The sequence below is a fragment of the Danio aesculapii genome, chromosome 24 (genome assembly GCF_903798145.1).
Source record: "Danio aesculapii chromosome 24, fDanAes4.1, whole genome shotgun sequence".
In the NCBI taxonomy this organism is placed as follows: domain Eukaryota; kingdom Metazoa; phylum Chordata; class Actinopteri; order Cypriniformes; family Danionidae; genus Danio; species Danio aesculapii.
This window is the reverse complement of record NC_079458.1, coordinates 19,762,971-19,778,225: the sequence shown is the minus strand read 5'-3', so window position 1 is coordinate 19,778,225 and position 15,255 is coordinate 19,762,971. Positions and strand designations below refer to the sequence as shown.

At 37.4% G+C, this 15,255-nt stretch overlaps 1 protein-coding gene across 1 annotated transcript in view; it reads right to left on the bottom strand.

Annotated features, from left to right (window-relative positions):
• Positions 1 to 15,255, bottom strand: part of ctnnd2a (catenin (cadherin-associated protein), delta 2a) — a 644,499-nt gene that overhangs the window by 61,030 nt on the left and 568,214 nt on the right. The window contains 1 exon segment of the mRNA XM_056450831.1: positions 410 to 644. Coding sequence (XP_056306806.1) covers positions 410 to 644 — 235 coding nt within the window.

The following is a 15,255-nucleotide window of genomic DNA, read 5'->3' as shown; positions in this document are numbered from 1 at the left end:
TTTACGGTGAACAAAATAACTGACTGGCCTCAAGGTGCGAAAAAAAACTCCAAACAAAAACAAAGCCATTGCCTAATATTTAATGCACACTTCACAGCATTTACCACTGTCTTAGACAACACTGCAAGTGGTTAGTGCTAAAATCCAAGTCTAGTATGAGAGATAACACAGTTAGATATAGTTAAATAGATATATAGATAGTTTTAGATATAATTTATCCCAATTATGAGATATTAAGCCATGTTGTGAAATAGTTTGCTACATTATAAGACATCAAATTACATTGTGAGATATCTGATGTCTCACTCTGAGATATTAAACTAACTTAAAATATATATTATAAAGTAGCTACATAATAGTTTGTTTATAAAAAGTCAAATTATTGTCTATTGTCAAAAAAGACACTTACTTGTCTCCTTTACTCCTAGCAATACCGATGAGCTTCTCGATTCCACCAGCGTCCCGTAAGGCCTTGGCGTTCTCCATGTTCTTGGTGATAACCTCGTGTAGAGCGCAGCATATAGCCGTAACGGTGTCATCGCACATGGTTTTACCCGCTGTGCTGTTCGATGTTCCCCCGCTGTTTGCGCTAGCATTGTTCCCCCCTGGAAGCCTGTGCACCAGATCTCGCATGGCATATTTACCTAGACATAATTAAAAAGAGAAACGAGGTGATTATGATGCAATTATAATAGTCAGGATGACATTTTTCACAGTCAGTGTGACTATTGTGCGACAATTCCTTCACAATCTGGAGAATAATAATGCAAGAGAGATTTAAAGCTACAATGTACTGATAAGTTTACAATACTATCATGAACAATGATAAATAGATTAATTACAGTATTTATTAATCGTTGTTAACATTTGTTAATGAAAATAAAGTTGTTTGTTGTTAGTGCATGTTACTTCACAGTGCATTGACCAACGTTAACAAGCGTGAGTATGGATATTAACAATGCTTTAGTAAATGTTGAACTATGATTAATAAATGCTGCACAAGTAGTTCATTATTAGTTTCTGTTAGTATTTTTAACTAACATTAACTAATGTAACTTTACTGTAAAGTGTGACCAATATGATATAATAAGTCCTACTGGACTTATAAAGCCTTATTATGAGATTGTCTGCCACATTGCAAGTCATAAAGCCACAACTTATAATGTGGCTTCATATGTCATAATGTGTAACATACTATTTATAAAGCCATGTTATGAATTAATAAATTGCTAGGCCACACTGAGATATGAAGCCAAGATATGCGACAGTTAGTCACATTGCATAGCAAATGTGTTATCAGTTATTAGATCACAATTTCTGAGATGTGAGTTAAGTCTATGAGATGCAAAGCCTGTTTATGACACTGTGAAGTCTTATATGAAGCCTTATTATGACAAATTATGAGACAATTTGCTATGGAGCATATATTATAAGAAAGTAAGCCACATTGCATGGCATAAAGCCACAATTTATTTGGATTTGGATATTTTGGATCGCAAATTGTGACTTATTAACTAGTTATAAAGCCACATTATGATTTATTAAGTCACATGTGAATTATGAATCTTAATTATGAGTTATTAATTCAGATATTAAACCATATTATTAGATAAAGCAACGTTCATAAAGCAACATTATGAGCTATCGGGTCACACTTTGAGACATGAAGCCATATTATAAATTAAGTCACATTTTCACATATAAAGTCTTACCTACACAAAATGTAAAAAATTGTGATTTTGGTGTAATCAGAGTATTGTGCTACAATTTCTTCTTAATCTGGAAAATAATTTTTCAAAAGTAATACAGAGCCACAATATAGCATATTAGGCCATATTGTGAAATATTAAGACATAAAGATGAAATATGAAGCCTAGATTTGAATTAAGTCACTAAATGATATGTGAAACCTGTTTATGGGTTAGTAAATCACACTGTCAGACATGATTTATAATTATGACTTATTGGATGAAGTTTGAGATATGAAGACATATTATGAGATAGTTAGCCATACTGAACAGCCTAAATTGACAAAAAGAGTTTTTAGGTCAGACTTTGAGATATAAAGCCAGGATATGAGTTTGTTCGAACTATGAGATACAAAGCCTGTTTATGAGTTAGTAAGTCACACTGTGAGATGTGAAGCCTTATTACAGCTTATTAAGTGACTTTTTCAGGTATGAAGCTATATTATGAGATAATTAGCCACACTGAACTGCCTAAAGTGACAAAAAGAGTTATTAGGTCACACTTTGAGATATGAAGTGAAGAGATAGTTTAAGTCACACTATGAAGTACAAAGCCTGTTTATGAGTTAGTAAGTTACATTGTGACATATGAAGCCGTATTATAACTTAAGCAACTATTTAAAGTATGATGCCATATTATGTGCTAGTTAGCCACACCGAAATGCCTAAAGTGACAAAAAAGTTATTAGGTCAGACTTTGAGATATAAAGCCAAGATATGAGTTTAGTCAAACCATGAGATGCAAAGCTTGTTTATGAGTTAGTAAGTCACATTGTGAGATATGAAGCCTTATTATAACTTATTAAGTGACTATTTGAGGTATGACGCCATATTATAAAATGGTTAGCAACATTGAATAGCCTCAAGTGACAAAAAGAGTTAATAGGTCAAACTTTGAGATATGAAGCCAAGATATGACTTCTGTCACACTATGAGATACAAAGATTGTTTATGAGTTAGCAAGTCACATTGCGAAATATGAAGCCTTATTATGACTTATTAAGTGACATTTTGAGATATGAAGCCATATTATGAGATAGTTAGCCCCACTGAGCACACTAAAGTGACAAAAACAGTTATTAGGTCAATTTTTGAGATATAAAGCCAAGATATGACTTCAGTCCCACTGTAAGATACAAAGATTGCTTATGAGTTAGTAAGTCACATTGTAAGATATGAAGCCTCATTATAAAAATGTTAAATATGACACCATATTATGAGATAGTTAGCTACACTAAACAGCCTAAAGTGACAAAAGGAGTTTTTAGGTCAGACTTTGAGATATAAAGCCAAGATATGAGTTTAGTCACACAATGAGATACAAAGCCTGTTTATGAGTTAGCCAATCACACAGTGAGATATGAAGCCTTGTTACACCTTATTACGTGACTGTTTGAGGTATGAAGCCATTTTATGAGATATAAGCCACACTGAACAGCATAGTGACAGAGCTATTAAGTTAGACTTTGAGATATAAAGCCAATATATGAAATAAGTCACACATTGAGATGTGAAACCTGATTATGAGTTAGTAAGTCACACTACAAGATATGAAGCCTTATTATGACTTATTGTCACAATTTGAGATTTGAAGCCATATGCAAAAAGCAAAAAGTGACATTATTGGGACATATGAAGCCAATATATGAGTTGTCACGCTATAAAGTTGCAAAGCCTGTTTATCAGTTATTAAGTGACAATTGGAGAAATTAAGCCATGTTATGAGATAGTTAGCCACATTACATAGCATAAAAGCGACATTATGAAAGCGACACAAAACTAGAAAGAGAAAGAGAGAATGTAAAAAAAAAAATGATTATGGTGTAATTATGATAGTCAGGATGACATTTTTCACAGTCAGTATGACTATTGTGCTACAATTCCTTCTTAATCTGGAGAATAATAATGCAAGAGCGGTGCCGATTCAAGAGTGTCAGATGTGTCAGTTTAAGCATCACTGGATTTCTATGGAGGGGGTGTTATCCTGACTGCAGAGTGGATATATGACTCACGCTGCTGGAATAAAGCAAAGAAAATATGAGAAAGTGAGGAAACTCTGACATTAAAAGAACAGCAGGGGATGTGTAATTCACAAAGACTTGGCAAAGCAAGCAAAAAAAAAAGAACTTGACCGTTGGGAGAAATAATATGATTCTTGAGTTTATGTGTTTGTGTGAGTGAAACATGAGACACACTAAGTGATATCAACAGGCAATCACAAAGTGCAATGATCACTGCAGGAAATTGAGTGCTCCTTCCTCTCCCAGCGGTGTACAGGACACCCCCTCATGGCATTATGAGATGATTATATTATGGCTAAATTTGTCTACAAAAGTTTTTTTTTACAAAAAATCAAATGGCATATATAATGTTTGTTTGTAGACTTTTAATGTCAAATAAAGTTTACCCTGGAACTACAACTGCATGAAACTCTGACTAATTGACTAGAGTTTCATTCAAATGAAAAATGTTCAACCCAGGCTCATTATTACTCATTATATCTTTATACATAAAGCCATACGTAGCTCCGGCAACATAATTCACGCTCTTCAGAAACGTATATGTAGGTACGTTTTGGTAAAACCTGCAGTAAGCCTGTGTTGCAAGTGTTTATGGAAACTCAGTCTTTCTTGCTTTCACTTTTTTTGCGTCTCATAGACCCAGTAATACAATCCAGTCCAAAAAAGGTGGAGCAAACCATCACAAACTAAGAGGGAGGTGGGAGAATCAGGAAATGTACACAATTAAACATATGTAAACTGTACATGTATTTAAGCACTATGAATAAATGATAATAAATACATTTTTTTTTCTGTTAAGTGAAAAGACTTTTGTCTAAGCAAAGTCAGACCTTACTGTCCTAATTAAATAATTAAAAATCAAAGCATGATCATATTTTATTTCGATAAAAGAAGCGTAATCTAGAAGCCTTTGTCTTTCATATAAGCCACTTTTGATACCAAATGATCATCTAGAACAATAATAACACAGTTATTATTTGTTGTTCCTAAAAATTGGATCGGCAACAAAACTTTTGTCAGGTAGTGCATGTGTTGCAAGTGTTTATGGAAATTCAGTCTTTTTTATCGCATCTCATAGACCCAGTAATACAATCCAGTCCAAAAAAGGTGGAGCAAACCATTACAAACTAAGAGGGAGTTGGGAGAATCAGGAAATGTACACAATTAAACATGTGTAAACTGTAGATGTATTTAAGCACTATGAATAAATGATAATAAATCAAATTATGGCTTTTACAGCCTTGGTTTTAAGATTGTGATTCTTTCTGTAAGCCACATTTTGTGCAATTATTTAACACTTTAATATGTGTCACAAAGTCACACTTTGAGATACGAAGCATAATTATGATTTACTCTGTCACACTTTGAGAAAGATATATCATAAGATATTAAGTCACAATTTGGGATATTAATCCACATTGTCACACTGTAATATATAAAGCATGATTATGAGTTAAGTCACCTTAAGATATAAAGCCCCATTGTAAGATATTAAGATGTACTGTAAATATTTACAAATCCATGTGTCATGCACATCAATATTTTAAGAAAATAAGCCACACTGGTAAAAATAAAAAGTCTTAGTACACAATTTAACTACAGTGGAGTCAATGTTTAAATAGATGATCAAAACCTCTTTTTACAACTTTTTGACCAAGATGCTAATGGTCTAATCAATTTCAAAGATTTATGCTAAGATATGATAAAATGGCTACCAACTTACATGGAGATCAGCTGAATGGATTTAAAAATAGTAAAACTCAAATGTTGAACTCAAATGTTGAATTAAAAGGAAAAGAACACTCTCCTTTAAGCAACATTGTAAGATGTCAAGCAACACTATAAGACAAAAACCAACATTGTGAGACATGAAGTTTACCTTTTATGAGGATGTAAGCCACGTTATGAGATATGAAGCCACGCTACAATATTTATTTGCATTGTGAGGTACCCTGTACACTATAATACACTGAATAAGGATTCAAAATTGCAAGCTGAATATCCACAAAGAGAGATATTAAGGCATATTACGAGATATAAATCATGCTGGGTTGTTGTAATCCAACGCTGGGTGAAATATAACCATTTGGATTTATTCATATTCAATCCAACATTTGGTTACAACAAACCACACTGGAAAAATATCCATAAATTAGCAGCTTTCTATTTTTTGGGGGGGTTGATGTTTTTATTTTTTATTTTTACCTGTTTATTTATGCTTATGAATTGCATCATGGGAACTAGATCTTTCTTCCAAGAACTTTTAAACTTGAAAATCAGAAAAAGTCACTTTTATGAACATTTTTAATAATTGAAAGTGATATATTGTCTGGGTTGGTGTTGTATATTACGCTACAAAAATCTAAACTTCTGTTATTTTACAGACGTATTTCTCAATACATTATTTCTTATACATTATCTTATTTCAAACTACTAAAATGTCAATAAAAGTCACTTTGTTTAACTGTAGAGTTACATTTTCAACACCAATTCAATTCAAGTCAACAATGAGAGATCAAAGTCCCATAATGCAATTCACAATCGTAAATAAACAGAAAACAAAATACAGAAACTGTTAATTAACATATTTTTTTTTACAGTAAAGTTTTTTTTAGGATAAGGCTTGCATTTTACCTTATAAAGACTAAATCAATACAGATATATCAGTAAAGAGAAATCTAAATTGCCCTGAAATAAAGTTTCTTGCATCACAATGACCTCAACATCTGAAATACTGGTTCTACCGTCTCAAAATTTGGCATCATGAATGTGTTTTGTCCACTTAAGCAGATCATCTAGAATTTAAAATCACCAACATGCTACACATTTTGTTCTGCATTGGAGAAATGTAAACAGCTTCAGGGAGCCCAGTAGCAAGGATCGCAAGTGAGTACATTTTTCATTTGACTGTTGTTGTTTTGCTGCTCTCAGGAGAAGTATCAAATTTAACAGAGAACAAAACATGTTATTGTGCGGACATCTGTATTAATGCTAAAACTGATGTATGAACACAAAGCCTACAAGAGGTTTTCTCTGAAGTAAGCGGCCAATTTTCAGGAACATGAACAAAAAAAAACTCATCATCAATGTGTTTTCCAGATTTCTTGCCGCCACTTTAATCATCCGAGCGCTCCAATATTTTGACCTTTGAAATGCAGAAGAGTCCTTCTTCTCCTTCTGGCAGCCTATTATTCTATCACAGAAGCACTGAGCTAATGAAATTAATCTAAGGCTGTTCAATTCTTTCCGCTAATTCCAAATGGTCTCTGAAGGAGAAACACAGACATCATTTTCTACATGAAACATACTGCAGAAGGGCTCCATTTTATCACCAATGAGCTTCCAGTTAATTGGTGTCTCCTTATCTTGTACCCGCAGGCAAAATGGTCTGTCTTTCGTGAGCTGACAATATTGAGGCAATACATCGAGATGTGAGATTTCTCAGAACTGTGGGGAAAAACATGATATTTACTGAATAAAAAAATCACCAAATTATTGATCAGTTATATAGATCATCTCTTGTTGATCTCCAATATTGCAATAATGAGCTCCTTAATTACACTGAAAGCTAAATAAATAGACGTCCTTGTGCTTCAGTTTGAAGTTCTTATTAGATCTGTCAAAAAGCTAGAGTTGTTAAATGTGAAGGTTCACACTAAATATAATTCTCTTTCTTTCTTTCTTTCTTTCTTTCTTTCTTTCTTTCTTTCTTTCTTTCTTTCTTTCTTTCTTTCTTTCTTTCTTTCTTTCTTTCTTTCTTTCTTTCTTTCTTTCTTTCTTTTTTTTCTTTCTTTCTTTCTTTCTTTCTTTCTTTCTTTCTTTCTTTCTTTCTTTCTTTCTTTCTTTCTTTCTTTCTTTCCCTATGTGCTATATTCACTCATGAACACTGAAACTGCACAGACTATAATGCTATATGATCTTGATTGTTGTGCATTGTTTAGGTATATTGCTCTTTTTTTGCATTTACACTTCTGATATTTACGCACACACAACACAAACTAATATACTTCTCACACTTGAACATAGTCTGACACCAGGGTTTCTGCAGGTTTTACCAAGTTACATTTAAGACATTTTTAAGACCATTGTGAATTAAATTTTAGACCTATACAGAGACTTATACTTATGCAGATATGTAGGGATGCAGTCCTCCAAGCTCATGGGAGTCATACACAATATTAATTCTTTTTCACTGGACCATGACTTTATATTCTATATTGTGCATTATTTCGGTTAAGTGGCAAGACTTTTGTCTCAGCAAAGTCAGATCTTACTGTCCTAATTAAATAATTAAAAATCAAGGCATGATCATATTTTATTTTAATAAAAGAAGCGTAATCTAGAGGCTATTGCCTTTCATATAAGCCACTTTTGATACCAAATGATCAACTAGAAGTTATTATTTGTTGTTCCTAAAAATTGGATAGGCGACAAGACTTTTGTCAGGTAGTGCATATGCATGTCAAGATCACCAGCGATCTAGGCCTTACAGATCACTGGAAAATAAGCACAATCACCTTGACCACAATTCCGTCACTGAAATGAACTACAAATCCCTTCAATCCCTGCACTGACACACCTGGCCCAGATCCCACTGTATTGAAAACACACAACTGAAACTTGTGAGGACTGATTACCCTGACTATAAACACAGCACACCGCACGCACAATGACAGACACGCACACATCTTTGCTGAGTCTTGTGATCTATAAGTGAGCATTACCGAAGCATTTTCCTTATGCTGCCTTTCTTTGTTTTTGACCTTTGATTTGTTTTATTGTTTATGTTGTTTTGCTGCATGTCCCGACCATTCTCTGACAGTACTCTGACTATGCTTTTGGATTATCTGCATGCTCCTGTCTGTCCCTGTTTTGACCTTTTGCCTGCTTGACAGTTCACTTAATAAACGGCATTTGGATCCTCACCTCTGTTGCAACCCGACTCATTACAATGCATACAGTATATTATGGCGGTTAAAAATACAGCATTGTCAACAAGGAAATACATTTTAATATTAGAAATACTTCAATATTTATAGTGCAGTTTATTTTAGAATGTAATTATGTTTTGCAATATTACTGTTTTTATCAAATTTCTTTACTTTTTGTTTTACTAGTAGGACACCTGGATATCAAAATGACATCAAAAACACAAAAATGCTCATTGATATGATGTTGGTATCACAAAACATTTCAAAAATCAATTACAGGACTGTTCTGCCAATGTTAGATTGCCAATGTCAGTTTGTTGTCTTTAAGGTACAGTACAGTAGTTTTGTAATGTATACATTATACAGATAGAAAATCCAGTGTACATTTGTAATCAAAGCTATCAGATGAATAAAACTTTTCTTAAATTATAATACTTTTTGTGCCACTATTTTGGTGGTCAAGATAACTATTAGAGGACGTTATTTTTGTTCGGTTTTGACATCAAAAGTTTGGGGTCAGTACGACTTTTAAATGTTTTAAAATAAGCTTCTCCTGCTCAGCAAGGCTGCACTTATTTAATCAAAAATACAGTATTGCACTATAAAATGACTGTAATAAATATAATAAAAAATAAATAAATAAATAAATAATAATAATAATAATAATAATAATTATTATTATAATTATTATTATTATTATATAATATATAATAATAATAGTAATAATAATAATAATAATAATAATAATAATAATAATAATAGTAATTATTATTATTATTATTATTATTATTATTATTATTATTATTATTATTATATTATTATTATTAGTATTATTATTATTATTATTATTATTGTTGTTGTTATCACTGTTATTATTATTTTTGATGTAGTAGTAATAAAAGCAATAATGACTGGAGCAATATTTTCATTTAAAACTACATACAATAAGAAAGCAGTTATTTAAAATTGTAATAAATATATATAAAAATTACATTTAATAAATACCAGCTTAATAAAGTGTTTGAATAATTTTCTTTAAATAAAAAATAATGAGAAAAAAAACTAACCCAAACTTTTGACCGGTAGTGTCCAGTATGTATTACCTTTACTTTTATATAATGCATTATAATATAACACTCACACACATTCAAATCCAACTCATTCAAAATTTTGATCACTTTAAAAAGTTTTAACTCAAGATCTGAAGTATGACAAAAAGTTTTGGAGGAAGACACAAATCCTGATTAGCATATAAAAAGAGATAAAAACAGGTGAAGTGTGGGACAATTTCAGACCAGTTTTAGGCCCTATGATAACAATGAAACACAAGATTGCATGATTACGAGTAATCATGGGCACAGGACTCTTCAGTGCAAGCTGATTTTCAAGAATGTGAAGCACTACAAATTGAACAGGTTTAATTCTGACTATGAGATCTCAAAGTCAACCAGCACACAAAAAACAGCATTTTAAGAGTTAAAAAAGGGCCTAAAGTAACATATTGGCACTTCTCGTGATAAATGAAGAGCCTCTTTATGGACTGAGCCGGATGGTTCTGCTGTACGACGATGAGATGGAGGTACTGTATGTGACTCAAGGCTAACCTTGACTTGCTGGAGAGCCTCATCCAGCGGCTCTTGGGAATATAAGAGCTTAGTGGTAATCAGAGGTAAGTGCAGACCCTCCAGCCTATAAAAGCCCATTCTGCCACAAAACAGGCAATCAGCCACACGGCCCTGGGCCATCAGGAGCTCCAGAAATACACACACGCACCCACACACATTTACAGAGACATAGAGAAAGAGAAAGAGCTGTTACTGTAGGTGCTAGGGTTGGGAATTTACTCAGATTTCCAGACGTGATTCGATTCTGATTCAGAAGCTCACAATTTGATTCGATTCTCTTGGACGGTTACTTATCACTGAACAGACATTAAAAGGAAAGCTCACGCAAAAATGAAAATTCAGTCATCATTTCAATCAAGTACAAATGATGTCAAGTACAAATATAACAAGTCTAGTTTGGAACAAGTCTAAAACAAATGCTACTGATATTTGTAAAAATGATCAGTGAGTACTTTATTTTTTATTTAGATGTATATGGGCACATTTTTCAAACTCAAAAACAGTGGCCCCACCAATTTTATACTTGCATAAATATGTATAGATAAAATATAATTTATAATCATAATATAATTCATAATATAGATCATAAATCAATGCTTTTCTTTTCATTTGATTTTTGATCAGTGTTTATAATGTTTCATTAAGCTGTGTTGCTTTAAGACATACATAGATAATGCATTTAAACTGCTTTTAATTTAGGTTTGACTGACTGTTTATCTGAATACTCAGCATTTAAACATATAAGCATGTGTTTGACCATTGAATCTGCAATAAGTCAGAAAAGTAAATTCAGTTCTTACATGTTGCAATGTTTCTTTCTGCACAATAATTATATAATTGTGTCAACAATACAGTGCTTGCATCACATCGAAGGTGTCTGTCAAGTCTCCTTCAGATATATCTTGAACTGCAATATATATCAATGCAATGGAGCTATCACAAACTCAGAATTTACATGCATTAGGTGGTAGGCCAACTGACCAGTCAGAGCTCATTGCATATTTCTAAAAGATGCGTTTAACAGAACCAGGAAGACAACAGGCTATTTTTTTTAAGTAAAACTGAAACAAGTTTAGTTGAATAGGCCAGCGGAGAAATTTTGGCCAGCGGAGAAATTTAAATGGTCATGCCCAACTGAGTCTGTGTTATGAAGCGGACAGGAGACAGAGGTAAGGAAACGTTAGGGTGTTTATTAAATGACAACAAGGAGCACATGAAGGATAGCCAGGAGGATCAGGAATGATGTTGGGGTCTTTTCCTCCGTGGCTGGGTAACAGGAATACACGAGGATGGACAGCACACACCAGATACAGCTGACAGAGGATGACACAGACTTGGAAGGACTGGAAGACAGGACGATTCGGGAGGACCAGGAAGACTAGGAGGAATACAAAGAGAACAGGTAAGTAAATCGTTTGTTTTAGCTGAGGATGACTACGCTGAGTGGTCGCTCAGTTGTCCGCTTTCGTCGAGACGAGCCCGGACAATGAGCGACTGGAGTGCTGTGCTTTTATCTGGTGCTCGTGAATGTGATGCAGCTGTGTGCTCATTAGAAGTCAGGTGATGGTGATCTTCGTGAGTGGGGGTCGTGAGAGCCTGACCAATCCATGACAGTACCCCCCTCCCCAGGGCCCGCTCCTGAGGGCCGACACCTCCGACGCCGTGGTGGTCTCCCTCTGCCTCTAGGCGCTGGGAACTCAGGGTGGCTCTCATGAAACTCCACCATGAGACTAGGATCGAGAATATCAGCTCTGGGAACCCATGTCCTTTCTTCGGGGCCGTACCCTTCCCAGTCCACCAGGTACTCCAACTGGCCACCACGACGTCGGGAACGCAAGATCTCCTTCACTGCGTAGACGGCTCCTTCTTCTAGGAGCAGTGGAGGAGGGGGTTCCTCTTCGTGGTCAGGCTCTGTGGAGGGAAGAACAGGATCGTGATAGGGTTTCAGGAGTGATACGTGGAATGTAGGGTGAATACGGTAGTGAGAGGGTAATAGTAGTTTGTAGGTGACGGGGTTAACCTGTTCCACGATGGTGAAGGGACCAACAAATCGGGGACTTAACTTGCGAGAGGGCAGTCGCATGCGTATGTCCCGGGTGGATAGCCACACCTTTTGTCCGGGTGTGTATCTGGGTTCTTCAGACCTTCTCCTATCGGCGGTTACCTTGCTTCGACGGACTGCCCTCTGCAGATGTTGATGAGCCTCGTCCCAGACTCTCTCGCTCTCCCGGAACCAGTGATCCACTGCGGGGACATCAGATGGTTCGCCATCCCAGGGAAAGAGCGGTGGTTGGAAGCCCAGGACGCACTGGAATGGCGTGAGTCCGGTGGAGGGTTGCCGCAGTGAATTTTGGGCATATTCTGCCCAGCCCAAATACTGGCTCCAGGAGTTCTGGTGACCACTGCAGAAGGTCCTCAGGAACCGTCCCACCTCCTGAATCTTCCTCTCTGTCTGCCCGTTGGTTTGGGGATGATATCCAGAAGAGAGGCTGACGGCCACACCTAGGAGCTTGAAGAAGGCTTTCCATAGACGTGAGATGAACTGTGGACCTCTGTCCGACACAATATCTTCTGGAATACCAAATGACCTGAAGACTTGATTAAAGATATTGTCGGCAGTTTCAAAGGCTGTGGGAAGACCTTTCAGAGGGATTAGTTTGACAAACTTTGAGAATCTATCTACTATGACTAGAATACAGGTATTACCTTCTGACGAAGGGAGGTCAGTGATAAAGTCCACTCCTAGGTGTGACCAGGGACGGTTCGGAATCGGCAAGGGATGTAGCTTTCCAGCGGGTAGATGACGTGGGCTCTTGGATTGGGCACAGTCCTTACAGCCCTGAACATATTGCCTCACATCCCTTGCCATGTTTGGCCACCAGAATCGTTGGGATACTAGCGAGAGAGTATTGTTGATCCCTGGATGTCCAGTGCCTAGCGAGGTATGTAAGGAGTGGATCAGATCTACCCGGTGTTCAGGTGGTATGAACTGCCGATGAGGAGGGCATCCCGGCGGAGCAGGGGCTTCCGGAGTGGCAACGACTGGAGGAGCGTTCCAGGTGATCGGACAAATGGAGATGTGTTCGGGAAGAATCTTCGTTGGGAGTTCTTCATGATCGTGATGCTCGTGTAAACGAGAGAGAGCGTCTGCTCTTAGATTCTTGGGTCCTGGACGATAGGAAATGGAGAAATCAAAACGTGAGAAGAAAAGTGACCATCTGGCTTGACGTGGACATAGTCTCTTGGCCTCTTTGATGTATTGGAGGTTTTTGTGATCTGTGATCACCTGGAACGGATGTTTGGCTCCCTCCAACCAGTGACGCCACTCCTCCAAGGCTAGCTTGATTGCTAGAAGCTCCCTGTCTCCTATGCTGTAATTCTGCTCCGCCGGGCTCAACTTCCGAGAGAAATAGGCACAGGGATGCAGTCGGGGCGGTGTATCATGATGTTGAGATAATACTGCCCCGACGCCGGTGGTGGATGCGTCCACTTCCACCACGAAAGGAAGATTTGGGTCAGGATGAGTCAGGAGTGGGGCCCTTGTGAACTCCTTCTTAAGAAGGCGGAAGGCTGCGGCTGCTTCTTTGGTCCACTCCAGTCCTTTGGGTTTACCCTTGAGGAGATTAGTGAGAGGTGATGTAATCCTGCTGTAGTCCTTGATAAACCGTCTATAAAAGTTAGCAAACCCAAGAAACCTCTGGAGCTCCTTAATGGAAGTGGGTTCTGACCAGGATAGAACAGCCTCAATTTTCTTCCCATCCATACGTATACCGGTTGGTCAATGATGTATCCAAGAAATGAATCGACTTCTGGTGGAATGAGCATTTCTCCGCTTTGAGGTAGAGGTGATGTTCTCTCAATGTGTGTAGGACCTCCGCAACGTGTTGGCGATGTTCGGCCTCACTCCGGGAGTAAATGAGGATGTCATCTATGTACACTATTACACAGTGGTGAAGAAACTCCCGGAGGACTTCATGAATGAAGTTTTGGAATACGGAGGGGGCGTTGACCAGACCGTAAGGCATGACCTCATATTCATAGTGGCCAGTAGGGGTCACGAATGCTGTCTTCCATTGGTCCCCCTCACGTATTCTTATCAGATTATACGCGCTGCGGAGGTCCAATTAGTGAAGACTTTAGCTTCTCGGAGCTGTTCCAAAGCGGCTGGTACCAGAGGAAGGGGGTATCGGTATTTTACTGTACCGTTATTTAGGACCCTGTAGTCGATGCATGGACGCAGCCCTCCGTCCTTCTTGGCCACAAAGAAGAAGCTTGAGGCGGCTGGTGATTTTGAGTGACGTATGTACCCCTGACTCAGAGCTTCCCTTATGTAATCTTCCATTGCCTGATTTCTCTGGAAGCGAGAGCGGGTAGATCCTACCTCTTGGCAACTGGGCATCTGGAACTAGGTCGATCGCGCAGTCCCATGGCCGATGCGGCGGTAGCTGGGAAGCTCTCTTGGGGCAGAAGACATCATGAAAGGAGCTGTACTCCTTAGGAATGTGGATAGACTGCTTCTCAGGAGGGCTCTCGACCGATGTTGCAAACAAAGAAATGGGGTTCCGACCTTGAAGAGGGAGATTTGGAAAACAGGCAGGTGTACATCCAGATCCCCATTTCTTTATCTCTCCTGTGCCCCAAGAGATGATGGGATCGTGCTTCACCAGCCACGGGCGCCCTAGAATGATGTCCATATTTGCACCCTCCAGAACCAGAAATTGAATCCTCTCTTGATGTAACAACCCCACTTGAAGAAGGATGTCTTCGCATTGTCGATGGATACGGGTCGAAGATCGAGTGCACTGGGTTATCGGTTGTATCTGGTATATATGCGAGGACGCCTCAGTACGGAGGTGGAGTTGACGACAGAGGGATTGGGAGATGAAGTTCCCTGCTGACCCGGAGTCGATGAGGGCTGTGACAAGGAGAG